Genomic DNA, 14,971 nt, shown 5'->3' with positions numbered 1-14,971 from the left:
ACTAACAAGAACAGGCAGCGTCAGGCACTCAACCTCAATTACATACACCTGGTACCCATCAGCCCTCCCCACATGGTTAAAAGGTGGAACACAGACACACTGAGTGAGGTGGCATGACAGAAGGAGCAGTTCTTCCCAGAGAAAGGTGAACTCAGATACAGGAATCTGAAGACCAAGGGGCCATGCAAATACTGTTTCAAATGCCTGCGAGAAAGCCATACTCCGTGCAGACCGTGAGGGTTCGTAAACCAACCAAAGAAAGGAAGTCTCTCTTTGGAGTGCTTCAAGCTAACAAGTCACCCTGCCGGGTGAAACGGCAGAGTTGCGGGAGGAGTAGAGACAGCTGCGATACCGGCCTTGACTCCCACGAACAAAGCGAAGCAGAAAGAAACCAAGATACCACAACCAGTGAGTTATTGGACGCAGCAAAAGTCTGGTTTGTGAAACAAATGAGTGAAAGTGTATCCAAAGTTGAAAACTGCGCATGTGCCGACAAACGCAAGCAGAATGGAATGATTGCTTGGAAGCGTATCATAGAAATACAAATTAACAGAGTGGTTCCGCGAATATGCGAATGCCCAATCGAAAGTCTCTGAACTGTACAACAGTACAGCCAAGGCAGAATTGATCGCAAGTAGATAAAAGCGGAATACATTAACTTTATAGTTTGAACCCGGCAGAGGGAAACTTGAATAGTGAAACAAACTTTGTTGTGTGGAAACTACAAGTACCAAGAGCCATTGCGAAATGGAAGTATCAATGTGAAAGGTTAAACTGATTAAATCAGGGGTCGTAGTGGTCATAGCAGAGGTGAAGACAAATCCTTTCAGTCTCAAGACTGACCACGACTATATTAACTTTTGTTTGTTGGACAGAAACACTACATCTTAGTTAAAGGGCAAGATGTGAGTTTTACAACTCCTTTTTGAACCATTAATAAAAAGGTTTTAAAACGTGCAGCTCTTGTTTCAGTGTATACTTGCAATACCATGAGTTCCTTAAAGTATCTATTTCATCTGTAGGAGAATGTGTGTTCCAATATTAGCGCACGTGTGCATGCGCCAATAACTTGTATTATTGCATATTGTTGGTGCATTTTTGTATCAAGAATCGTTTGTAGTCAATGTGTGGGCTTGAATACACACGTTTGTGGCCTTTGTAGACATTTAAACTATGCATGTACGGAGAGATACTTTTCTTATTTTTAAAAGTGAAATTCAAGTTTCGAAGATTCCATTTTTCAAAATGTTTGTTTTGAGATATGCATCTCAAAATAATTTTGTTTATTTAAAAACAATGGAAAAAAAACGTATTTTTCAGCTTTCTATTTCTTATGAACTTGTCCATCAAACCACCTATTTCGACATTTATCAATAAAAAAAAAAAAAATTCAATCACAGGTAAAGCGGTGCATTTTTAAAGGGTGGGGGAGTGAAGAAATAGGGGTGACCAAATGTAGCGTAGAGTGCTAGGAAACAGATTCTTCAGAAAGGAGAGCTGCAAGGTTGGATTTAAACAGTAGTCGAGTTGGAATCGTACAGAGAGGAAGAGCATTCCAGAGTAGGGGAGCAAGGCGAGAGAGCGGAAACGAGAGGGAGCACAGGGGGCTCGAGTGGTGGCAAGAAGGTGAGCCGAGGATGATCTTAACGAGCAAGGAGAAGAGTAGGGAGTGAGGTGAGCAGATAGATAGCATGCTGTGAATCCATGTATATTTTTGAAGATGTGAAGTAGTTTCTACTTAGACCTTTATTTCATAGACAGCCAGCCAATCTGGCGATGGGCAGAGGAAGTAGAGGTAAAGCGTTCTTAAGGTTCAGAAGTGTGCAGACTGCGAAGTTTGGGCCTTTGCCCAAAGGTGAAAATGCATAGTTGGTAACACCATAGAGAGACTGGCACAGTAGTCAGATATAGAAAGCACTAAGGAGGAGATTAGCCGTTTAGTAGTATTTAAAAGAAGAGGACAACACATTTTTCTGATATTGAGGAGGTTGAATCTGAGTTCAGTGGCAAATTTGGAGATGAAGAGCGAGAAGTTGTGTGATGGGTCAAAGATGACACCATGGCTACAAGCATAAGTATAAGTAGAGTAGGGAAGGTAGTCAGGAGAGAAGAAGAGACGAAAAGATAGCCTATTTGGCTGGGAATAAAGAACTTCCGTCTTAGTGGAGTTGAGCATGAGTGAATGAGACGGCAGGCAATATTTCATGGCGGAAAGACAGTTTGACAACAGCATGTAGGATAAGGAGGGAAAGGAGAAGATGTGAGTGTTGTCAGCAAAGAGTTCATAGAAGAAGCCGTAAGAAGATATAACGGTGCCAAGAACTGAAGGAAAGAGTGAATAGAAGTGAAGTGGACCAAGGACAGATCCTTGGGGAACTCAGTAAGGGGGGGGGGGGGGGAGAGGATGGGAGTGGAGAGGTACGGCTGTTCCAGGACACTTGAAAATGGCTGGGGGCGGGATATGAAGGAAACCAAGCAGCGCCGATGAGAGAATGTAGAGAGCAAGTCAGAATAGTCGACAGTATCAAAAGGCAGCAGAGAGGTCGAGAAGAATAGTAATAGATAAAAGGTTTGTATGCCGAGAGGAAGAGATTAAGTTGCTGACATTGAGGATAGCTATCTCGGAATAATGCAGAGGTCGGAAGCCAGATTGAAGAGCTTCAGAGAATCAAGGAACTCAGTTGATTGAATGCTACTCACTCAGTTTGGTAAAAGAGAGATAGGGCGAAAGTTGGCAGGACTGTTAAAATCTAGCAGAGGTTTCTTAAGAAGAGGGGTGACAGTAGCTGTCTTACAGAATGAGGGAAAGTGGCATTGTCAAGAGGAAATAAGATGTGGAGCAACACTGGGGGCTATATACTTCAGAATGTGGGGGCACATGAAGGGTTAGCCTTGTGAAGTAGGGCAATAATCTTGTCAGGGTTGGTGGGGGCAAATCAAGATTTAGTAGCGGGAGAGGACGGTAGGAGTGGTGGAGAAACGCAAATAGGAGGAGGGTTAGAAGGTAATTAGTGAGAGTATTGTTAACAGAAATTTTAAATGGAAAGTAGAGAGAAAGATCATTTGCAGAAAGAGTAGAGGAGGTGGGTTTAGGAGGTGAGAGCATTGTGTTGAAAGGTATTTGGAGGAGCCTGGGTTTGAGAAGAAATGAGGAAAAGAGATAGAAGTCCTGTTTGGCAGATTCAACAGTAGAGTAATAGTTTTGAGAGCAGTGAGATAGATTTGGAGATCAGAGGATTGTCTTGACCTTTACCAAGTGCCAAGACATGAGTGTTAAGATGTGGCCAGAGTGTGCCATACTTCATTAAATTTAACAGACAAGGTCAAGATTTCTCGTACTTCCTGTGTTAAGGGTCATGTAAACTAAATTACAGTGATGCTATCACGCTACTGCATTATTTATATAAACACCCACAGGATGAAATAACAGGGAGCTATTAGCTTACAAGTGCCGAGTTACCTTAACACAGTGGGATACAAAATAATCGGAGGGGCTCTGGAAAGAGGGTGTGGCCAATCTGTGATGGGTGTGGCATGTGAATTCAGTAACCACCAACTGCACCCAACAAACAATGCATTACAAGGCCCTTTAAATAATGCATTAGGAGCAGGGTTTTAAATGGGCCGGGGCCAGAGCCCCGGCAGTCGCCAGAAAGGGATCCCGAGCCGGGGCCCTGCCATGGCCCACCCACAACTAGCTCCAGCTAGCCGACACCTCAGGCAGCCCGTGTAGAGGCTGCACAGTTACACGAGCTGCCTGCAGGTGTCAGCACTTCGGTTTAGAAAAAAGGAAAAGTCATTGCCGTTTCTTTTTTCTAAACCAAAGTTTAACCGTGCAGTGCAGGCTGCTTGATGTCTAGTACTCTAAAAAGGAGGGGGGCTTGACTGCCCAGCTACCCTTTTGTTTCCGAGTAACTAATCATCACCCAGCATACTGCGTGATGACTAGTTACTCGAAAAAAAAAGACTGGGCCATGCAGCCCTCCTGTTTCAAGTGGAGACGCCAGCAGGCACACATTTCATTCAAGGAGCCTGTGGTTAAAGCGGGCTCCTTGAATGAAAAGGCTGCCTGCTGCGTGCGAGCTAGGGCACACAGGTGCACCCAGCCCCTTTTGTTTAAAAGGAGGGGCTGGGTGCATCAAAGGTAATAATGCCAGTGTGCCCCAGCTCCACTTTTACCAGCCGCTCCCTCTCCCCCACCCTTAATTGAGGAGGGGCTCCCGTTAGATGGTGTGTCCTTAGGCCACCACCCTTAACGAGAGCCCCCTCAATTTCCAGTCCCACTTAAAGCACCGATTAAGAAACTCTGAATAATGCATTATGGGTCACTTGGAGGTCTTATCTGCATAATGTAAAGTAAACTCGCTCTGGTTCTGTTTCTAAATAAAATGCTGTTTGTAAATGAATCCTCTCTGCCTCTTTCTCTCCCACTAATTCAATCAGTGAGTAAATCACCTTTATTCTGCAACCAAAAAACCCATGCCCAGAGTGCTTAATGGCTTTTCTTAAGGGTTCATTTTGGCTTTTCGCTCCCCTGTCTGCCTGTCACGTGATACTCTGTTTTTTATATAACTGGAGGGTAAGCTCATAAACAAGTGGAAGGACTTGGGAGCTAATATATACTTGAAACAAGGGGGAGGGCGTCCTGCCACTTCCTATTAAGGCTCTTCACCTATGTATTTGGGTAAAGGCTAAATTATTTTGCATGCTAAATATGGCATTAGCTATTTCATTGAGCTAACTGTCATATGTGTTAAAAAGACGAGCATTAGAGCCCTTCCAAAGTACATTTCTAGCTTGTTTTATTTTGCTAATGTTAGTAGGTGCACATCAAATTTTATGCATTCAAGTTTAGCAAGTCACTATTGCGTTTCATAGTGTGCATTTCAATCAAAACATATTCATCTTCTTACACAAATATATTGAAGAAAAGGTGACGATCATTGTTTACACAAGGTTTTGACTCAATACGATACAATGAACAGAAACACCTTCATTAATGTTTTGTCTGAATGTGTGGTAGATGCAAGAGAACCTCATACATGTTATATTCTTTTTTACAAGGCAAACAATTACATGAGGTAGCTAAAGTCAAGAACCATATGTTAAAAAGAAATCAAGAAATGAAAAGGGCATTCTTTCTATAACTAAATTAGATTCTGTTGGCTCTTGAAGAGAAAGGGACCTAGTCGTTGGTCAACGTCATGAAACAGATCTATGATGGATGTCCTTTATTATCCCGGTCCATTATTAACATTCACAATTCGTGACATTAACAAATGTGCAATCACTTAGGATCTCCATAATTCATCTTCACCCTTGTTCTATGGGGTTTGTTTTTTGAAAGTATGCAACCCGATTTACAGATCAACTGGTTAGCTTTTTGGAACAAGCAATGCCTTCAAGTCAGGCGTTTATATAGAAGCGTAATGAAAAGGTTATCAATCCAGCCACTTTGGGATAACTGCATAATTTTAAGAATGCGTTGCAGATTAGAAGCATTTGAAATCCTCGAGTGTACTCCTGATTGACAATATCTGTTATTGTTGAATAAAGTGAGATTGCATGGATCTCATGTTGGCGATAGAATACTACATAAGAATGAACACGCTACATATACATTGGGCTTCCATCTATCGCCCCGCCCCCCAGAGCTTGCCCATACCCTTACCAGTGTCTGTAGGGGTTAGGACACTGGCTCGTATACAGTTTTGGCAGTCTTGGAACACTTCACCCAAAACACTGCATTTATATGGTCAAAGAAAAACAGGCCACAGAACAGGGGTCCGCTACAAAAATGTTTTAGACTACAACTACCATCAGCCCGAGCCAACCTAAGAGTTGTATGGTCATGGAGGTGAAAGTTCAAAGCATCTAGAGAGCCTAAGGCTGCACAGCATCAAATAATATAGACTAAGAGTGCAGAGCGTCAAATACTATAGAAAACAAATATACACCAGATGCTATCAAATCAAGCACATTTCCTGTGCTAGCCCGCAACCCTAGAAGACCAGCCAGTCCTGACTCGGCCATGAAGTGAGGTGCAGAGTTATCTGATCCCGGGGAGCCGAATCATAGTTCTCTGCGGCAGACCTTGTTCAACACTTCAGTATGAGTCACAACATTGTGGAATGATGGCAAGGCCACCATTAACCGGAAACGCCCCCAGTGCTCCCACGCCCAGCACCAGCACACCTTTGTCACCACGTAGACCTGTGGGCCGTGGACACATTTCATCTTTAATGCCTTTCATTGCCCCTGCATTCATTCTAGGATAACAGCCCTCCTGCAACGTGACCAGTCAATCCACAACACATGCAGAGAGCAGACTACTGAAAATCCACCAACAGCATCCATTGACACTATGATGCATGTACGAAGATGTCTCCAGCATAGACACTTTGTATTTCTCCAGATACTCTTACACGCTGTGTGAGTCATCCTCCGTGCCCCCACTTCACAGAACGAACGGAATCACTGGAGGCACCACCACAAGGCTGGGCTACAAGACCTCAAGTGTGGAACCTGAAAGAGGGACACCTGTAGCCCCCGGGGGTTAGAAGACAACGAAAGAAGAGACAGAAAAACATGAATTCTCATGAGTAGAGCCTTTATGGTCTCACGAGAGGACAGCACAAACTAACAGCATGGTAATGAACGTTCTTCTAATTTCAAACTTTATTTCCTCAGTTATTCTGCTGCTGAATATCACAATTCTACCCAATGGTGACACCTTCTGTGGCTAGAGCGCTACACAATAAAACAGGTATTTTAAAACGTAGTGGCTACATAACACAGGTATAGATGGAGCCCCTGCTGATCTTCCGAGGATCGAAGGATTCTCCTTCTGGGAGTGTCCGCGATAACAGATTATAAAGACCATAAGGGCAAGGCAGACTGAGGCGGTGCTATTGTCGCGCTTTGAAACACTTGTTTATAGGCGCGTTATGAATGCCTCATCATATTGACATGCAGGCACGGTAGGTCTGGACAACTCTCACACCCTTCAATCTCGATTATCACCATCCATTTAACTGCTTTAAGCGATATGCTTAGAAACTCATTCCACAAGGCTTCCTATAAAAACCCAACCTAACCAGACTTAATAAAAACTTTAGAGAGACACTTGAATGTTAAAGGAACATGGAGGGGAAACACTGTCAGTGGCCGTAAAGAAATTAATTCAATAAAGAAAAAAAAGAAATCTAGACCTTTTCATTGCCTCCATCCTTTGCTTCCGTCGTATCATGAAAAGTGGGTTGCAGAAGGCTCCCTGGTGAAATACACTAACTCACTGCATGTCGCCCTCACTAGGAACCAGGGACATCATAATGTACATAGAATAAGAAGTGTATTACAAGTCCGAATGGTTCCCACCAGACTCTGGACTGCAATACTAAGCACTTGCCAATAGAAAGACTGGACAGCTAACCTTTTCAGTAAGGCCCTGTATACTTTAGTAATTAACATAACCTAACGACCAAAAGTCAACACCCAGCTATGTCATTGGTAACTGCCTGCAGACACCAACCAGCCCGTTTTTGCATTCCTCAGATACCCATCAATCGTATCTATGTTTACCCTCTCATGCCAGCCCAGACTCTCAGCTCCTTCCTTAGATAGAAAACAAACGAGTCACCCCTCATCGGGATCATCAGAATCTCCATGCCCCCAATCCAGGGTATGAACCACTTTGTCCCTGCCGCCTTGGGTGCTGATACCCTCAACTGCCCCAAAGGTTTCACCAACTTTCTTGACCAGTAGTGCGCATGATTTCATCTCTTCCTCGTGGATTCAATTCCCTACTGGTACCTCCTGATCCATCAAGAACCTCATTCCAGTTGGTCTCCTTCTCCCATTGTATTTTCCCACATCGATTTAGTTCTCTCCCTCCCCAATCTCAGTCCCCTCCCCTCAAAAAGGTAATTCGCCTGCTCCATCAGTCTGTTAGGTGGTATCTCTACCCCCTGATTGTCTTCCCAAAAACAGGCCACGCCTTAGTTTCCTGCCTCAGAAAATATGGTATGCACACAGGGTCGGACTGCAGCATAAAATTGTCTCTAGCCGCATTATTTATTGTGTTTGTTGACAGCACCCAAACCAGCATCACAGCGTGGATACATTAGTGAACAAAACAGAACAAGCAATAAGGTACATAAGCATGATAGTAATTGTTGCCGAGAGTCAAGGCAATGGGGGTAACCCAGTTTCAGGTTAGTTGTGGTACCATTGAAAAAGGGGCCCACAGTTGCAAATGGTAATTAATTCCTTTCGTGACAGACTCTACCCAAGGAGTTTTTTTATTAAATTGCACAATTTACATCACATTTTAAGAATATTTATTCAGCAACAATTATCACAACTACTAGCAGCATAGTAAAGTAACTCATCACACTGGCCCACATTGGCCAAAAAACGTGCCCACACTAGCATTTTTTTGGGGGGGATAGGGCATTTGCCCTATAGGCCAGCATGAGCCTGCCTGCACCCACAACACGTTATTTTCAGTTCTTGAAATCTTATCGTGGGTCAAATAGTATATTGACACATTTTATAACTTCGAGTCTCCACTTGAAATTTGGTTCACTCATGTGATGAGCTACACACAGGCCAACTGTTCTAAACAGTTACATTACTTTGTAGAGAATACAACTGGGACGGCGACACTGGCCAATTGAGACTCGCAGCTTAAATCTGGCATACAAGAGTGCCGCTATCATCTTTCTTTGACTCATTTGCCCCTGCCGCCTTCTGGTCCATCATGTCGCCCCCCCCCCCCCCGCCACCCCCACGACCTTTTTCTAGACTTTCCCCCGAATAGTCGCTTTATTCCTCTTGTTTTCAGATCCACACCAGTCACTTTACCAACCAATACGGTAAACTCTAACTACGTGTTCTCTTCACCCATTGTTAAGCTATCCTTTTTGTTTACAGAACATTTGCCTCCTTTTTTTCGCTGCCCAATGCTAAAGTTACACAAACCCAACTTTTGATAGGTTTAATGAAGTGCAAAAAATGCTAAAATGTACGAAGCATATAGTGGCCTTAAACTCTCAATGTAACCTGGATAATCAGAAAAAGAGTAACATCTTTTGACGCAAAGTCCCAATTTAAATGTTTTGCAGGCTAGATAGACAGTGTGGTCCTCAAACAAAACGACACTCACTTACCCGGACCAGGTTACTGACCGCAGCCTGCACTGCAGCCACAGGGGCGGTTAACTCGGGGATGGCCTTGCCATCCACCTCACCCTCCTCGTGCATGATGACCAGGTGTGAAATCTGCTGGGCCACAGGCTCCAGGATGCTCTCGATGGTCTTGGTGTGGAAGACAGGCATGGTGGCGGCTCCGTGATGCCCAAAGGCTTCGGCTGAAGAAAAAGCGGTTGGTGCACTTGAGCCGCTAACGTGGCGACTGCTGGTCTCTCCCAGAAGCTACTCTCTACTACCCCGAGGAAGGTGCGACTAGGTCTAGGGGTTCGTATTCTCTTTCCAAGGCAGTCTTCCAACTTTTCTGGGGAATGCTATAGCCTACTTTGGGTTCAGGGTGTGGGTAGGGCGGCTTCCTCGTCCCTGTCTAGGCGCTTGTTTCTTTGCTGCTGAGAAATAGATTGCCCTAACACCGGTCAGTGGGTCTTGCACCCCTTGCGGGGTCTCGTACCACTTCCCAACTGGCCTTTTCTTCAGTCTGACAGGATATCAAAGCAATTCTTCCACCACCCTTCAATGGGATCTTCGCACACAGCTTATAGGGCTTCGTTCCCTGCGTCAGGGGGTCCTCTTAAACATTTAGAGCATTTTGTTTCTTAAGGGCAGTGCCTGGCTGGCCCTTGGATGCCCCTCCCTTATATGCTCTCTTTTCCACCCTCCCTGCGGAATCTCCGACCCTCTTCTGGAATACCGGTTCTATGCCTGTGGACTTCCTCCCGGGCTGTCCCTCAGAGTCTCTTCTTCTCTGGAACACTCCTGCCCTGACCACTATCTTCCAGTAACCCGCCGTGCGATCTCGCCCAAGCTTCCAGGCTTCGCTTGGGCTGATGGTCTTCCCTCTCCCCACGCCCTCTACCCTACACGCCGCGCTCCGGCCAGAAACGTCACTACGAGCGTGGAACAGAGGCAGAGCCTATCCCGAACCCCTGGCTGGCTGCGAGGAACTTTCCAGCCTATCGCTGCACGCCCCGCCTCTACAGTGTGCGTTTCAGACCTCTCTCTAGATGATAACCACGCCTCCTTTCTGCTTATCCAATGCAGAATATTAGACGTCCTCGCAGTTACAATGCGATGTCCGTGGTACGCCCCTTTTGCTACAGTTGGCTGTAAGCCCTGTCGCTCGGAATTCCAGAGTATCCGACGTCAGGCATACTGCTCTCCATAAAAGGCAATGCTCGGGACTTGGCTTTTTCCAGGATTCCTGAGGACGGGCCGCGCTGGTGGGGAATTAAGAGCGTGGTACTGGGTGGCGAGGAGGCGGTGCTGGAACCTGCTGTCACTGCCATCTATCGTTAAAAGATACAGCTTATTCTGTGGTGAAAAGCTGGAAGCCCCTTTGGGTGGCGGGACTTCAACAAGGGGATAACCAGAGGACAAGGGCGCATTGAATGAACAAGGGAGTGCCAAGGCGTTGTCCGGGAAAACTTTAAAGTTCACCATGCAAGCATTCTAAACTTGCCTGATCAATTTGCCCAAGCCTTGAAATACGGTCCCCCAAGGGCGTTCACCTACAACGCTTAAGACCATAGCAATGGGATAAATGCGCTATACAAATTACATACAATTCATGGGTTCCATACAATTTCTTTCTAAAATGCGATGGCTGTATGCACATATATCATGTGTGAGGGTGAAGCATCGCATTCTGCTCTGTGTTATGCCTCTACGAACACGCCATGGTGCAGGCCCACTGTTGTAACGTGGTGCACAGTGCTGCATGTTTAGATTGTTACTGCAGGGAAGGTTCGGGTGGGTGGATTCGAGGGAAGTTATGAGAGTAGTAAGATGTATTGCTATATGACCCATTAAAATAGTGCTTCACTTACCCGAATCTGTCATCTGTTGACATGCCAATACCACCACTAGCCAGCTTGTTGAAAGGGAGCGCAGAACAGCAACTACAAACATGGCTAAATTGTGGCTCCTTTTCAATTCACATACATGCAGGGTGCTAGTAACCGATATTCTTCCAGAATTCCAGAATAATGTTCTAAAGCCAGTTTCCTCATCATTTTTGTAAGAAGCTACCTTTCTGCAGTGACACGAAGGTGGGATAAAGGCAGGGCTTTAAGTAGGCCAGGGCTCAGCCCTGGCAGTCTCCAAATATAGCCATTGAGCCAGGGCTCAGCGAGGGCTCTCCAAACTGACCTTCCTTAACAAATGTCTTTAAATATGTGAGTGGCAATACTGCCCTTAGATGTCCTCTCCAGTAACGTTTAGAATCGCAACATCAGTTAAAGACATTTTACATTTAGGTACTTTAAAACAAGAAATGGAAATGAGAAGGGCATTGTTTGATTTTTTGCCAGAAATTTGATTAAAGTATTATCATTAGAATGCTTTTAATTAGTATGAATGAATAATGGATTTCTTTCAGAAGAACTGTGGGATTGCATGGTGTACTTAATTTGATGTTCTGTTTCTTATTTGAGTATATTTATTTTGGTCCAACTTTTTACACACATTAACCATATTTAAATACATCTTTTAATCCAGAGTTTTTGCCCTTTCATTGCACATATGTAAACTTGGTTAGCTCTGTTAGGTTACTCTATAATTGCACAGGCCACTCCTCTTTTAAACCTTTATTACCTACTTGAGCCTGCGCAAGACCCTTTTTAGGCCTGCCCCCAAAGAATGCATAACAGTGCATTAGACCCCCCCTTATGCCTCCCATTTCTAATATCACTTAAAGTTTGCTTACCGCAAGACCAACACCTAAAGAGCAACACGAAGGAGACGTACCGCTTTTACTGATATTGCACCAACCTCAAAGCCATGGAGGGAGTTGCTTCACCTCCTACCTACTTGCAAACCCCAGGTGAGACACACATTCCATGGATCCAATGGAAGTCTTAGTTCCATACATTCATTGAAGCTGTTTTCTTTTTGACCTTGAAGTCTTGAGAAGAAAACGTAAAATGAGATCTGAAGTCAGACAATGCATAAAACTAGACAATACTGCCTATATTGCTTAAAAAAAGCGATAAAACAAAAATATTAAAACTGGTTGAAATCACACAAGGTTATTACTTTAAAGCAAGATGCAGAAACAATGATGTCCAAATTAACAAATAAAAACTCCTGTGAATTCTGGAGAACCATCAATGAAGAAAGTGGGTTGCAAGCCGCAATCCAGAATAGCATGGTGCTTGAAAGCGAATGGACATCTTATTATAGCCTGCTGTACAGTAAAAAGGGAAACAGTTTTGAACCAGCGCTTCCATAACTAGATCGCTGGGACCTCAAATTCAACAAGGGTGACATCTTGGATACCATCAAAAAAATAAGTTTGTCACAGGCTCCTGGCCCTGACGGTTTGACCAACTTCACATTAAAGAGGAATCCAGAAAAATGGGCTAACTTTTGTTACTCATTATTCAAGAAGATTACATCTAAATGTGCAACTTCCACATCATGGAAAAGTGCAATTATCGTGCCACTTTAAAAAAAAGGCAACATAGCGAATCCCAAGGACTATCGTCCAATTGCACTTCTGGACATGCTGGGGAAAATGTATGCAACCCTTCTCCAATATCAATTATTAGAGTGGATCACCTCATGTCAACATCTTGACGTTAGGCAAACAGGCTTTGTCAAGGGTGCGGGGTGTAGCCTGAATCTCCTAATAATAAATGTCATGAAAAGGGAGGCCATCAGAGCAGGCAGAAAGGTTTATCTGGCATTTATAGACCTATCTCACGCCTTTGATAGTATAGATCGTGAAACCCCATGGACTAAAATGCTTAAGTGGAACTGCCCCATGAGCCTATTATTGGCCATTAAAGAATTGCATACCAACATGAAAGTCAGGATCAGGCTAGATCGGGCCGGCACCCTATCGCTAGCAATACGAACATACTGTGGTGTAAAGCAGGGGTGTCCACTGGCCTCAATAATCTTTAACTTGTTCCTGTCAGATTTGGTTTAACCATTGAGAGTGTTCCATCGTTTCCACCGAAAATTCATGGGTCTGGGGCCCACATAAGTTACCTTCTCTACACGGATGATTTAATTCTGCATGATGCAACACCAATAGGTCTCCATCGAAAGTTGTGCGCCCTTGAGGTTTATGTCAACACCAATGGGCTTTGCATCAACACGAACAAGTCAGAAATTCTGATGCTTCAAGATCTAAGGAAAACAAAAATAGGCTCTAAAACAAAATTTCAGTGGCATCAGAGGAAAGTACAGTTGAAAATTGCACTGCACACTAGATATTTGGGCATGAAGATCAGCTCAAACCTGAATGATGCACCCTGGGTTGAAAACATTAAAATTAAGTGTCGAAAACTAGCAATTCAAGCTGCCGTGCTATGCAAAAAATATGGCAAATTCTCCTTGAAACCGGTGGTCGCTTTTTCAAACAAAAAAGCTATACCTGCTTTAATTCACAGAGCGGAATGTGTGCTAGGTTGTTCACACGAGCTCTGGCCAACACTGGAAAACATCTTCTGGTCTAAAGTACTTTGGCTACCCAAGGGAACACCAACAGCGTGCATTCATTATGAACTTAACTATACATCAATAAATGCAAGAATCTGCTGGAACATGCTTACAATTTACCGCAAAGTGACTATGCAAGACACTCTCCCACAATTTAAAATCCTATACGATCAAGGTAGTGTAGACAAACAGTGCATATTGAGCTTGTGGGATGATCGTTGCAAAGAAGTATTGAAAGACCTCGATATTGACATTATTACTCTCAGGGATGTCATTTAGGGGTCACCAGAGGTCGCAACTGTTTTTTTTTTGTGTAATGCAAGCTCCTGGGCTGTGGCCAGCACCATGTGGCGCTTTACTTCTGGAGTGCCTGGCTTTCTTGTTCAAGCCCCTTAAAACAAAGAAGAAAAATAAGAATAGCGGTTCCACAAGTCTAACACTTTCAGCAGTGACCCTAAATAAGAAAGAATAGGAATATCAAATAATGTGTTCTTCTGGAATTCTATACAATAATAGCTAGACTCAATAAAGTTTTATTTCAGGCACACTTCAGGGGGCGAGTCACTAATTTAGTCTATTCTTAAACACCTCAACTCAGCCTTTCATCCTTCTGAGGTCGATAAATGAGTACCAACACAGGTTGGGTGATATTGGGTGTATATTTTTTCTATATAAAGCGCTTAAGCGTAAGTGCTATATAATAACACATCATTATGATTTGGTCATGGACGTCTGCTTGCATTCACAGTAATTTTGGTACTATGGGCCTATACACACTGATCTTAACAATACATATGACGATCCATTCTTGAATGAAATGTACATCACATTATAGTGATATCCTAACCATATTTTTCATAGTGTACAATGCTATGTGATGCCACTTCCTGTTTTGTCAACAGGTGAAAGTTCGTGTTCCATCGCTTCCGGCGATATCACTTCGGGGTGGGGTCAAATGACATCACTTCCTGTGATGTCAATAGGGTGTCAAGGGTCGTGTGATGTCACTTCCGCTACCCCTGGCATTTTGGTGAAATGACGTCCCTGATAACTCTTCAAACCAATCCAAATCTAGCTAAAAAAAACACAATGGAGACGTGATTGCATTGCGACTGGTGAACAGAGATCAAACCATAAGATAATGAAGAATGCACCAAGTGAAGTCATAGCACTAAACGAAATACAAAGTTACTTAGTGAAATTTCCTGATCGGCATCACAGATCCCTGTACATGAAATTCCGCCTGAACTTGTTTAAGACCAAAGAGAGATAAGTTTATGGTCAAAACATATTGGGATCAAACAGACTTGCAGGCT

The 14,971-nt window shown here is 43.8% G+C and overlaps 1 protein-coding gene across 2 annotated transcripts in view; it reads right to left on the bottom strand.

Annotated features, from left to right (window-relative positions):
- The window catches only part of VCL (vinculin), a 751,821-nt gene extending 741,728 nt beyond the window's left edge, over positions 1-10,093 (bottom strand). Inside the window, exon 1 of one of the 2 annotated variants that reach the window (XM_069610959.1) lies at positions 9,171-10,093. In XM_069610959.1, the coding sequence (XP_069467060.1) occupies positions 9,171-9,338 (168 nt within the window). In that variant the 5' untranslated portion in view covers positions 9,339-10,093. The remainder of the gene's footprint in view (positions 1-9,170) is intronic. The other variant, XM_069610960.1, reaches the window with a different exon arrangement.
- Between the last annotated feature and the right edge of the window lie 4,878 nt (positions 10,094-14,971).

The sequence above is a fragment of the Ambystoma mexicanum genome, chromosome 8 (assembly GCF_040938575.1).
Source record: "Ambystoma mexicanum isolate Mex_15411 chromosome 8, UKY_AmexF1_1, whole genome shotgun sequence".
NCBI classification, from domain to species: domain Eukaryota; kingdom Metazoa; phylum Chordata; class Amphibia; order Caudata; family Ambystomatidae; genus Ambystoma; species Ambystoma mexicanum.
This window is presented reverse-complemented; position numbering and strand designations above follow the sequence as displayed.